The sequence below is a fragment of the Mesitornis unicolor genome, unplaced genomic scaffold, assembly GCF_000695765.1.
Source record: "Mesitornis unicolor isolate BGI_N332 unplaced genomic scaffold, ASM69576v1 scaffold28462, whole genome shotgun sequence".
NCBI lineage: Eukaryota > Metazoa > Chordata > Aves > Mesitornithiformes > Mesitornithidae > Mesitornis > Mesitornis unicolor.
Window position 1 is genome coordinate 1 of NW_010168950.1, and position 12,831 is coordinate 12,831.

General features: G+C 41.1%; 1 protein-coding gene across 1 annotated transcript; it reads right to left on the reverse strand.

Annotated features, from left to right (window-relative positions):
* Positions 1-619: 619 nt before the first annotated feature.
* On the reverse strand, positions 620-8,916 carry LOC104536557 (histone-lysine N-methyltransferase, H3 lysine-79 specific-like; the record flags this gene model as incomplete). Its single annotated transcript, XM_010179211.1, has 7 exons — positions 8,907-8,916; positions 7,760-7,828; positions 4,766-4,872; positions 3,686-3,727; positions 2,304-2,387; positions 1,372-1,606; positions 620-733 (listed from the first exon to the last, which is right to left on the reverse strand). Coding segments are annotated over exons 1-7 (661 nt in total), but the record flags the coding sequence as incomplete, so codon positions are not given.
* Between the last annotated feature and the right edge of the window lie 3,915 nt (positions 8,917-12,831).

Below are 12,831 nucleotides of genomic sequence, written 5' to 3' on the forward strand. Positions count from 1 at the left end.
TTTTAACCCAGCAAAGCGTGTCTCCATTCAAGCCATGCCCAGACAGCTTCTTAAGGAGAAGGTAAGAAACAGTTGGGGAGAAGGTATCACAAGACCCAAAAAACACCTTCCAAGTTTTTCCTTGAATCACCCCTAGCATGTAGAGCATATCATGCAACCACACCACCTTTGTGACGTCAAAAACTCAGACAGCATCTCGTTTACTTTAAGTTTTGCAGACAAAATAGAGTGGTATTCTCCAAGACTGTATCATTTAAGAATAAGAGAATGGTTTCATTTAAAATAAAGTTATTTCTGACTAGCCATTTCTATTTAAAGTTATTTCAGATTCCTGCTAGACCCAAGCTTACTGCTTTTTGTGCAAATGAGAGCTTAAACAATGTCAAAAAACCAAATGCAGACCAAGACATCAACTTTAGCAACAAGCAAGAGAAGAGACCTCAAAGTGATGCCAACAGAAGTGGGGCAGGTAAAGGAAGATGGAGAAGAAGCTATTCCTCTCTCTTGCTCAACACACAGCATTCCAGAGTGGCTATCAGTAGCCCTTTGACTCACTTTACATTCAGAAACCTCAAAGCAGAGTTTCCCATGACAAACAGTGACAACATGACAGCCTTACCTAGCAGCTTCTGTAGTGCGGGTGGGGTAGGTGTCACCAGTAGCTGGTTAGATGAATGCCGTTGCACTTTAGGAGGTAGTTGGTAATATGGACTATGAGGTGACTTGTACGCATCTAAAGAGAGAAGCAAAGATAACCTTTCAGATTATGAAAGTATTTCTGTCAAGTACAGTAACACAGGTCATTTACAATGTGAGATCCAATAACTTAGCTAGTTCAACACACTGCGTTTGGACATATACAATTTATCCTTAGATAAAGGATGTTTTCACTGTATCTCACAGACGATTCATGATGTCCCTTCGCTGTGCAGAGTTCTCTGGCAGTATCTCTCAGAAGAGTAACCAAGTGGTCCAAGCAAGCTTATTCAAGGGTCTGGGCAGGATCTGAGCAGCCTGGTCCAGTGGGAGATGTCCCGGCCCATGGGAGGGGGTTGGACTAGATAATCTTTAAGGTCCCTTCCAACCCAAACCCTTCTATGACTCTACAGCAGCACAGACAAGCTGTCAGCCATGGCTCAGCTCCAGCTTCTGGCCAAGTACCTACAGACAGGTTCAATCACCATCGTCTCACAGAGGCACACCACCACCTCAAAGGGAAGCTTTGCTGTGGTGGCAAGGGAGAAGTTATGACACAAAACCAAACTAAACCTAGCAATGAAGGGAGAATGACCTCCAAGCATGTACTCAGAGCCTCAGATCTACACTTATGTGGCAGGGGGAGGCTTCTTCCACTGCCAGCCTTGAACTCACCCTGAGGAGAGGATGAAGATGTCTGTGAAACAGTTTGAGCATGCAGAAGTTCTAGGGCAGTTTGGTTCTTCTTGGTCTTTCGCTCTGTATTTGCAGTGTTCATTTTCTTGGGACGACCTCGTTTCCTGCCTGCCATTTTCCTTCCTTTTTTACTTAGCTTTTTCTTCCGTGCTTTGGAGGGAGATGGCTTTTTAACAGAATTTGTCCCAGCCTTTTCTTCTTCAGCACCAGAATCCTACGAGATTTTTAAAAGCCGAAAATTCTTTAGTCATTTCTACCCACATACGCAGCATTCCTTTTAAGCAAGCATTAATAACTTTAATAATTTTATGAAAGGAAACTCATGCACTGTAGTTAAATAACTTGCCAGTGAAATAGATTTGCTTGGGATAAGAGCTGTCCCCAGCACCCAAAAGGCTGTGCTAATTCTCTTCTGGACTTACTCATTAAAGAAAAGGAAATCTGTAACTGTTGTCTAAAAGCTGATTACTCACCCTGTTTTGACTAGATTCTTCAACTGAGTTTCATTAAAAAGTCAAAGTACATACAATACTTTTCAGTCACTGCATTTCTAACAGTATTATGCAACTGAATGACAAAGGAAATGAGTCTTTGCAAAGCAGACTCATCGTTGAGCTCCATTCAGTGGGTTGCGAGTCAGGGAAATCTCTGCTGGCTGGTGCTGAAAGTAAGCGAGGGTGGACAACCAACTATTCTGCTCCTCTTGCAATGCCTTTTTTCCAGAATTAGTGGTGCGATTCCCAAGGGCAGCTTTTATTAAGTCACTCCATCGTATTTTTGTCCACAACAACACCTGTTCCAGCTCACATGTTTGAACAGTCTTCCCACAGAACCAGGCTTTTCCTGACATAGATTATGAGTTCATGCACGGCTAAAAACACATTTACTCTACAAAAATACAGGATGTTCACCTTGTTTTCTTGAACCTTCGTTGGAGTAGTTGTGTTGCTCTTATTTTCTCTTTGTTGACGACGTCTAGCTGCCTCTTGTTCCTCCTGGACAAACATTTTAAAAGACTTAATAATTTTTTCATATATTAAGCACTTTTAATACAAATCACTGTGTTTTTCAGCTTAGTCTACAAGAGCTGGTGTAAGTGCTTTTATCATACAATCCCTAATTAAAAAAAATCCCTGTTGTTAACCAGCAAGGGAAAAAACTTGCCTTGCCTTAGGCAACACTCAGTGGGAAAAGGAAGATAAGTGCAAGTCCCCTTTTTGGACTGCATTACCTACTATAATGGGTTTAAATGTGCAGCCACAGGGCAGAGGAGATAAAGCTCCAACCTCTTTCCTTATTCTGCCCTTCCTAATTCTATCCTTCAGAACGCACACTGGTGCTACAGGTTTTGGGGTTTTTTTATTATTAAATGTTTCAACAGCTTTACCCAAACTCCCAACTTTTCACTTGTTGCTACCTCACGTTAAAAATCTTACATGACTTGGAATGGCAAAGCCATTAATCATCATCTAAAACAACTTTAGACAAGTCTGTAGAGGAGACTGAAAAGAAAAAAAAGAACTTTAAAGCTTGATTTTCTACTCAGCAGTAAGGACAGGAAATTTCAAAAATCCCAAAGCTTTTCTTGTACCTTCCAGGTAAGGATGAATTTGCATAAGAATTCTGGCAAGACCAACACCTCTTCAATTAAAGCAAGTTATCAGCTAGGCCCGACAAATGGCAGATTTAAATAGCTTCACCATTAAAGGCAGAGAAGTTCTAAGTACATGGCTGACACCCTGCATTTTTGCTTTTGACTGAGAAGTCTTTCTTTCCTCCCAAGTCTGAATTCAGCCGTCTGAAATAACCCAGTCTCAAAGCTACCATTAGTCTGTTTGCAACACTTGGGAAGCAAACCACCTGAAGCCTAATTCCACGTGTGACAGCACTGACAACGCACTTCACGTCTCAAAAAGCACGTCCCAAAAGTAACACTTCAGAGTGCTCTTCAGCTTCATTTTCATGACTGAACACCGGGACAGATTCGAACTCTCACTTCCTCTTTTAATGCCAATTCTTTAATGGACGAATAGCTCTTTATAAACCTGCAACGCAAGGGAAAAGCACCTTGCGGCTGCCCCATTAATTCTCTATTAGAAAGCTCTTGAACATGATTGTATTAGTGCTTGATGGCATATGATGCTCCATTTCAATTAGCTCCACATCCATGTTCCTTGCTTATCAAGAAAATTTGATTTTCTATCAGTTCTGTACATCTTCAACAACTGACTAAAATCCTCATAGTAGCTGCTCCATTATTGTGAGTTTTCTACAGAAAATGACTGAAACTTACCCTGAGTTTTGGATTTTTGAGACTAGAAAAATAGTTTTCAAGCTGCAAATAGAAAGATAAGATAGTTATTTTCAAAGTCATAACAGATGAATACATTAAGAACAAAATTTTAGATTAAGACAAATGCTGAACTGCAGAAATCCTGACTGGTTTTCTTCTGATAAGCTACATCAAGCAGCCATTTACGTTCCTTCTTTTTAGCGACACAGACACGTCGTGTATCCGTTTAAGCGACACAGACACGTCATGTAGCCGGACATAATCCAAGCCTCAGCAAGGTTTTATCATCTTCACCACTGCCTGTCCTTGTTTTAAAGCACTGTGTCATGTATCTCCACCCAGCAGAAGGTTATTTTCAGCTACTTCACTTCTTGTACTCCACTGAAATATTTATCTACAGTCTAGCATATTCTTTAACAAAAGCATTATTAGACTACAGCAGACTTAGAAAAATAGTCCTACTACCATACTGCAAAAAACTCAATGTGGGAATAAACTATTTCTGCACACAAGTTTACATTTCTACAGGGCTGTTTCTGTTTTCTTTCACTAAAAGAAACAAACAAACAGTGAATGCATCAGCATTGTTTTGGAGCTTTGGCTGGCTACAGCAGCTGGAAGTTCAACTAAAATTGAGATTTACTGCTTGAATATGATGGAATGAAATGGTCTGTACACCACAAAGCAAACTGAAGAATTACAGACCCACAGAGACTGTACTCAGTGTGGAAGCTTTAGCACAAGACCACCATTTTGCACAGTTGTGTATTCTGGAGCATGAGAAGGAGTTATACGTGTAGATCTATGCACCTTCAACAAAATAACAGCCTACTATAGCACTGTCCATAATGACAGTGTTTGTGTAACACGCCGCGCTGAAGCCACACGGCGAGATGTGCACATTGAGCTGGACTGAGCAGGTAACTGGTGAAGTGCACCCTTTCCAGTTAGGTGTGCTACACGGCTGTAAATACACAGAGGAATACGAAAACTGCTCCTAGGAACAAAAATCTGAGGTTGGCATGTTGATTCTAGAGATGGTAAAAGAGCCAGAGATTTATTGCCCGTGTTTATACTCACTATGGTTCGGTCAATAGTATGCAGGTAGTAAGAAACTGGTTTCCCGGTCCATGACACAGACCCTTTCAGTGGTGATAGCTCCACAACTCTCATTATAGTGCCAATATCTAAAGGAGGAAAGTCAAGTTAGGGAAAACCACTCTGTTCTATCCAGCTGAAACTGGCCATGCAACAGTAATGGCATATTCAAAGCAAAAAACGTGAGCTTTGCCCTCAAATAGCAGTGTCCCAGAAGAAAACACTGCAGCAAGTTTAAAAAGCAATTTCGTATTCTCTTGCTGGGTTAAGCCTACAGAAAATCTAAGATACTTTGAAAATCTACCTTTCATTTCTTCAGAGATAGTCAGCTATTCTGGAGTAAAAATTATATGCTAGTGCAAGCTTTTAATAAATGAAACTCTCCTATGTCTACAAGACAACTTTAACAAGGAAGCCAGCAACAACACATCTGCAGTAACAGGCAGGATTTAATTAGGTAGGACCAGCAACAGAACATCATTAGATTCAACCCATGTAAACTGTAACTGCACTATATTTGGACTGAAGACAAACATGTTTTATATTTGCTTTCTTGCCCATAATTTTTTTTGTTCCCTAGAATTAATAGGTATGGGATGTGTCTAAGCATTTCCAGAACCACTGAACAACTGAGTGAGCAGCATAACTGCAGAAGAAACGATGGTACACTTCTAATTCAGCAGAAAACTACCCAGAAGAGTCAAAGAGCAAGCTTTAGGACTCAGCAACTTCAACCACTGTTTTAACCACATTTTTAATACTTGTTTTGGTTTGTCCCAACTCTTGCCGCATTTCCATTTCTTTTTCCAGATGGCACTATTAAGGACAAAAATGGGATTAAGAAAAAAGGTTGCCTGCTTCTTAAAGCTTTATCTTGTCCAGTGTGTTTTTTAAATTATTTAACTGTTCATACTTTAGATCGAAACATAGACAGACAGGCAAGCCACATGACTCAGATCACACCCAGGCACAAAAAATAGCCCGCTGAATACAAGTATCATGAAAAACCTTGTAGGGCAGCAGCATAAAGCCAGCACAGCAGAATTAAATCACCTTCTCTGCACATGGAGGACATCGGCCACATTTCATGCCACAAGCTCTAAGGGATGACATTTCCCTGCAAGTGTCACTTAGAGAGGGCCATTAAGACTGGAACACGTCCCAGGCCCAGCACATCCCATGCGTGTTCACTTGACAGTGGTGTTTCCTGAATACAGGAGGGTCACAGAATGGGATTAAGACCTAACACTGATTTTCACCATTTTCCCTCACTGTTTCTAGCATGCAAAGGTAATTTCAAAGGTCTTATCTGAATCCCTGAAAGAGTTTCCTATTAGTGGAAGCTATTATCTGCTCTTATGCTAAGCGATCTCATTCACCCAAGTCTTAATTAGCTATCTCTATATAATTTTAACATCAACATTCACATTAAATAACAACTGATATATAAAGCTTCAGCATTCTAGAAAAGTATTCCCAGTGAATCCACACTGGGGTGAAATAGGATGAAGAACTGGCTCAACTGATACTCATAACTGAGGCTTTTATTACGGAAAAAAATAGTACACATTGCCCCCTTCGCCTCCCCACCACGTGTTTAGTAAATGCACTCTCCCAAACCTAGCAAAGAGAGATAATGAAATGGTCAGAAGCCAGGAAAGAAAAGGCTTGAGAGGCCAAAAAAAATGCATTTATGTAGGCAGGTCTCCTAACTGAAACCTCAGAAGTGCCTTTTTATATTTCATCTAGTTCTAGCAAGCTGTAACAGAGGTACCAGGCTTTACTCAGGTGCTTTTTGTCTTATTAGCAAACTGACAGGCTGATCTCAGCTCTTTGGAGGCTTCAGGATTTCCATGAGTGCCATTCCACCTCTTTTTCCTTTTATTTTCAAGTACATATCCACAAAGGATTGGCAAGCCAGGGCTTAATGGTTAATAAGGTTCTAAACAATCAGATGCTACAGAAAAGAATATGAACCAGGAAGGAAAAGAGCAGTTTTGGGTGTCCAATGCACAGGATATTCACAACAACTCAATCTTAGTAAAAATAACTCACAAAGGCACAATTTCAGTGACATGCCTTAACGATAGTCTTCAAATTACTATTCTTGAAAAGTATTTTACAACGAGTGTCAGGCCAAAAAATGGAAAATCCAGCCTGAGGTTTGTAACTCAGTATGTTATTCAGTGTGTTTGCACAAGGAAGGGAATAAGGTGGTTTCTAACTTTAGGGAGTGTTCTGCACTGGACACAGTAAGTATGTGTAAAACCCAGCTTGGACCGTTCTTTTGCTTGCAAAATTTCAACAATAAAAACTGACAGAAGGTCAGAAGCAAAACCAGCAACACGGGGTATTAGTAACCTTAAAATCTCATTAAACTGCAGTTCACATACTTGGAAAGCACAACATTGGCAAATATCATCTCTACGTTCAGAGAAGAAAACCAGAAAACTTTGTTGGCAATAAAACAGCAACTGGGCGTTCCTGGGATAGGTCAGTTTGATCAATTTATGGGACGCAAGGCAAGGCATTCAAAGTTGAACATTTCAGCTTCTGAGCCTTACAAATCACAGCTGGCTGAATTTACCTGTCCAAATTTAAGCTTCACCGTATAACCTGTGTGCAAGTTGGTCACTGCAGCTCTTTGTAGTTAACAACAAAATGAATCACACCTTGAAACACTTTATTTCTTTTAAACTATAAAAGATGCCTAGCCAGGGAAACATGGACTTTAACAGATATTGAATTGCAGCAGGATGAACCTCACAAAAAAAATACGTGTTTGTTCCAGTGCTGGGGGCTTTTTTTGGTTTTTTTTTTAATTTAAATACATGTCACATTGGCATGTGTGCTGTACAAATATAACAGCATTTTTCTACTTACACAACTCTTTAAAGAGCAACAAAATCCTCTACAGACATGTTCAGATAATGAATACACCATCATTGTAACAAACAAGAAAAAGGGCAATCGTACCACTCAAGTTTCGACTGTTAATTCTAAAATTCAGAGGTGCAAAAGGTTTTGAGGACACAATTCTCCCACCTGGAAAAAAAAGAGGGAAAAAAGAAAGCGGTCAGCTACCACTGTTCCTTCTAGAAATGACTACTTATTAAATATAACCCAGTGCAGAGCCCTAAAGAGCAGCCCTAATTAAAACTATCACTTGTATATCATTAAAAAAAATACTTAAAGCTTATTCTGACAGCATCCAAGAAAGTCCTGCTAGCTATGAGGTGACACCTCAAGAGTCACTTTAAAATGACAGATCTCAAAACACCTCCAAAAAAGTGCATTAATTCTCAGTGGCAATCTATAGAAATTTCAATTAGGAACATCACTATCTCATTCCTAGTTAGTGTCTTTTATACACAAGCTCCTTTTATTTAAGAACACTATCTTCATTTCACAGCTACTTCAGCCCAAAGCACAGAGCCTGGGCACCTTCTGGGAAGGGAACTCTGGTTTCTTCATTTTGTAAGGAGCTCTTGAGCCTTTACCCACCCTCCCACTTCTCTTGCACCACCACTAAACACAACTTTAAAAGAAAAAAAAAACAACCACTAAAATTAAAGATGACAGCTTCAGTTTTGGGGTTTTACAGTCTGCACCAGAGCCCAAAAGCCACATTATTTACAGCACAAAGCTGTACAATGGGAAGCCACGGCTTCTTTGTTCATTGCACACATTTTACTTTTCAGAAACACTTATTTTTGTAATTCCTACCACAACCAAATAAAACCGTCACTTATCCAAGAGGTTAAGAGGAAAGAAGAAGACATCACTGGTAATGTAAGGGCCACAGCAGGGTTACTGGACACCCCAGTGTCTGCAATGAGACTTCTTGAGAAGCACATGAGGCATCCAGTGACAGTGTCCCCATTTTAATACTTATTAGTGAATACCCAGTATTAAATGTGACAACTTTAAATAGAAGAATCCAGTAACTGAATTCAGAGCAGATACATGAACTGGACCATTGCAGTGCAGATGCTTGCCCACAAGGCACAGAAGGAAAGCCCCCAAACCTGGCTACTGAAGGCTGCTACTAAGCCCTTACCACCAGCAGCGCCCACAGTAAGCAGAAAACCAAAGGAAAAAGGCTTAAAGTTTGATTTGTTACCTTCCTTCATGTTTGCAAATCGCTCCTTCAGTTGGTGATCCACCTCAGGACCAAAGGCAAAGTTATTCACAAAAATAACACTGCAAGGTAATGGTGTAGTTAATGAAGAGGGACAGGCAAATGGCACCCAAATACATCTATACACATAGCTACCCCCTCAACACAACCCACAGCACTTGTACCCTTTACAGTCACACATGAAACTGCAAAATGCTGCTTGTACCAGCCTATACAGCTACTTCCATCTAACAAAATGCTTTCTTCTTGCATAGGGACACAAAAAAGTACTTTACCTTTAGCATTCACAGGCACTGCCCACATAATTCCATTTAAAAAGCATTAAAGATGTCCTGCTCTGACAGTTCCCCTCAGCATACAGCCGAGTTTTGCACCATAAGTTTTAGCACAAAAACAATGTGCAAAATGTTTTCACCTTTCTGTCATGGTGAGATCAAACACCAACACAGCAACTACCAACACACTCACAGTAGTTAACCCACACACGAAAAACAATACTTTAACATGACACATTTAATCCCATTACTTCTTCACATGTATTTAAAATATTACAGCAAAATCTATTTTCTCTTCTAGCTCTAAATTCCTCCCATAATGCAGAGAGGCAGCTGATATCTCTCAGCACATTTTCCCTGTTCTAAACCCAGCACTTCTCCTTAACCCACAGCAGAGGGTTTGCATCTTTCTTTCTGGGTTAGGAAATCCAATGACGGGGTTTTATTCCTGAAAAAAGCAGTCATATGAGAACAAAGAAACCTGCACATAGGTAGAATCACAGAAATTACAGAAGTGTTTGGGAAAGAATCAGAATATGTCACTGAGCACCCCGCACACACCAAGGGTGACAGCCACTGTGGCATCCTGCTTCAACGTGAAGAACCGGTTTCTTTGCAAGGGGTCTGTTTGAAAACTCCCCTCTTGGTGCCTCCACACATGAAGCGTGTTCAACAAAGACACGGACTTTAAGAGCAGCAGAAAAAGTTAATAAAAACCACGGATGAAAAAAGTGTTTATACACCAAAGGGGGGTAAAAATTATTCTTGCTATGCCTTGCTCTTGGAAATTTGGGAAACCCTGCCTGGCAAGTGAGGCTAGCAGGGGGTTCTTCTTCCTGCTTCCCACCATGTGCCAAAAATGAGGCCTTGCAAAACAGCCAAGCGAATTAATGGGACGAGAAAACATCCAGGAAAGGAAGGGAAAAACCCAGAGCTTGCCAGATATATATATTTTTTAGTGTTCATTCTGGCACGATATTCTGTATGCACAAGAGGAGCGGAGGAGCCCCCGTCCCCCTTGACTCCAGCCCTCGTCTCAGTACGTGCTGCCAAGCCAGAGCACGGTCACGCACAGGAATACGCTGCTGTCCCAGTACAGGAGCCCGGCTCATGGGAAGGGTGAGGCTTCAGCTGAGTCTCTAAATGGGATGGCTCCAAAGTGAATCTATCAGACAATCTGCGGTCTCATTAGAGCAGACGCTGAACAGTTGGCACACTGGGAACAAACAAACACTTCGCAGTTGTGAGTAAAAAGCTGCAGCTTTTGGAATTTCTGTATCAGAGAGCAAGGTGGCTGTGGATCAGCGGGCATACAAAACTTCTACCAGTATTTCTGCATGCAGTTAGCTGTACTTCAGCTAAAAATTTAAAAATCCCGTAAATTTGTCCCAAGGAAGGCTGCACAGACAGCAGAGGAGTTGCATTTGGAATAGCAAGCAACAATGCCAAACCATGCTGCAAGGCTGGGACAAGGCTGTCCACAAACTGAAAGGCACCTCCAGAAGTTTAAGTGAGGTACATAATGACACAAAAGTCATCAGCCTGGCAAATGTCTTCTTGATGGGGTAACTCTTAAAACTGTGTCCTAGAAGCAATCCATGAGTTGCCAGAATGCTGAAGGCTTTCAGAGAGCCCTCTTTGACGACCCTCAATTCCCCCACATTATAGGGTGGCCCAGAAGGTCACATAACAACAAAGACTTATTTCTGTCCATAACGCTGAAAGAATGCAAAGCCTTTAAAAATACAGGAGAATATTTTATTGCTTTTAACAAACTTACTCCATTCTTTGCTACCATCAAAAAGGAGTCTAACCCTCTGTATGGATTTTCACAAGAGTAAATCTTCAAGAAAATCAGCTTAAATTAATTCCTCATTTAAGTTGGAACAGAATCACTTGGGTCTTTAGCCTTTTTTTTAAATGGAAAGTGAGCCTAGCTGTATGCACCAATGGCCAAGATAACTCACATTTTGCCAGAATCACTGACACCAACTACGAGGATATGCAGAACAAACACAGGTTTATACTTCTCTGTATAACCAGAATTTATCTTGGATACACCCTTGTATGTAATATCATGGGACACACATTTAAACCCATTCTTCTAGTCAGAACACAGGATCTAAAGAGGCCAGTATAAAAGTTGGCAGATAGACTTTTGGTATTTGCTATGGAAATTCTATATAAAAAGCTGGCCAGGCTCCCAATTTCCATTATACAAACTTCCAAATATCCAGTTCATAAAGCGGCATTCAATTGCTGTACTGTACCTTGTGTTTGCAATTCTCTCTCTCCATTCTTCTGAGAGGAAGTCACCTCTTTCCAGCTTAAAAAAAGACAAAGAACACAAAAAACCACACACACAGACAAGTTAATGTTGTTCCTTTTTGCTTCATACCCCTTTTCCTTTAGAAGGCCAAACATGCTGTACCAGCTCAGTGATACCACTACAAATAAGGCCAAAAAGTCTTTTTCTAAAGACTCAGCAGTGGGTTCTGCCTGTTCCTTGGGTCCCAGAGGTGCCTCCTGCTCTGCTCCCACCCTCGGGTGCTCCCCTGCCATGGGATGAACAGGGAAGGGTCTCTGGGTACCACTGATGCCCTGTGAAGGTTGTGCTCCATGGAGAAGCCAGCAATGCCACACAGCACCAGTACAGAAAACATCACATCCCCCTGAGCCCCATGGCTTGGTCAGACCCTCTTAGCAGAGGGGGAACCAGAGAAAAGGGATTCAGCACAGCACTTGCCAGAAACACTGACTCGTAATTTGGGCTCTTGTTGCAATGGACAGATAAGCATCAGTCTTGTAACACTTTTAAGTTGAAAATCAAGTAACATAGAAGCCTTATTTGAAAATAATTACAGTTATGACTTCAGTGACTTATATAGTACCCTTCTGATGAAACCACATCAAGTCTCAGGTTAATACCCACAGCCGCATTGCTTTTCCACAAATTAATGTTTTCTCAGTCATGCTTTTGAAATGAGAGAGGAATCTATGGGCCACACTGTTTTGCTGTGCCACAAGTAAGGCAGAAAGAGACTTGAGGAGAAAGATAAGAAGAGAGGAAAAAAAGAATATGCAACTATATAATTAATGATGATGACACACTTTGAAGGAGCAAGAAAGATGATGGCTTACATTGGAACCTCAAGAATATCAAAGCAATGACAGCGACTGCTTAGCATCCTTCTTCTGCATCTCTTTCTTTGTATGGAGAGAAGTGAGCATTTTACACGCCAGCACTTATTCTTGTTTAGTGACAACTCAAACAGAAGTGCCTGCACTGCAATGCAGAGACACTCAAGCTACTCCCAAAGCTTGCTATCCAGCCAGGGTACCTGTCACAGCAAAACACCAGAGTCTGGTGCCTTCCTCTTCCTCTCGAGTAGTGCAACAACACTTAGAGCCACACAAGGGATGGCAAATGGAGGAAAACCTGTTCGAGCCATTGTGGAGGACAAAGCCATAGTTGCCAAGAGGAGTGAGTCTGCTTCTCTGGAGGAAAGGAAGAGTAAAAAACCCAAAAAAGAAGCTATACACTGCAGCTGAGGGGGGAACATCAAGGGTTGTCAGGCAAAAGATCAAGAACTTTGCAAAGAGCCTTAAGAGTTAGTAACTAAATACGCTGA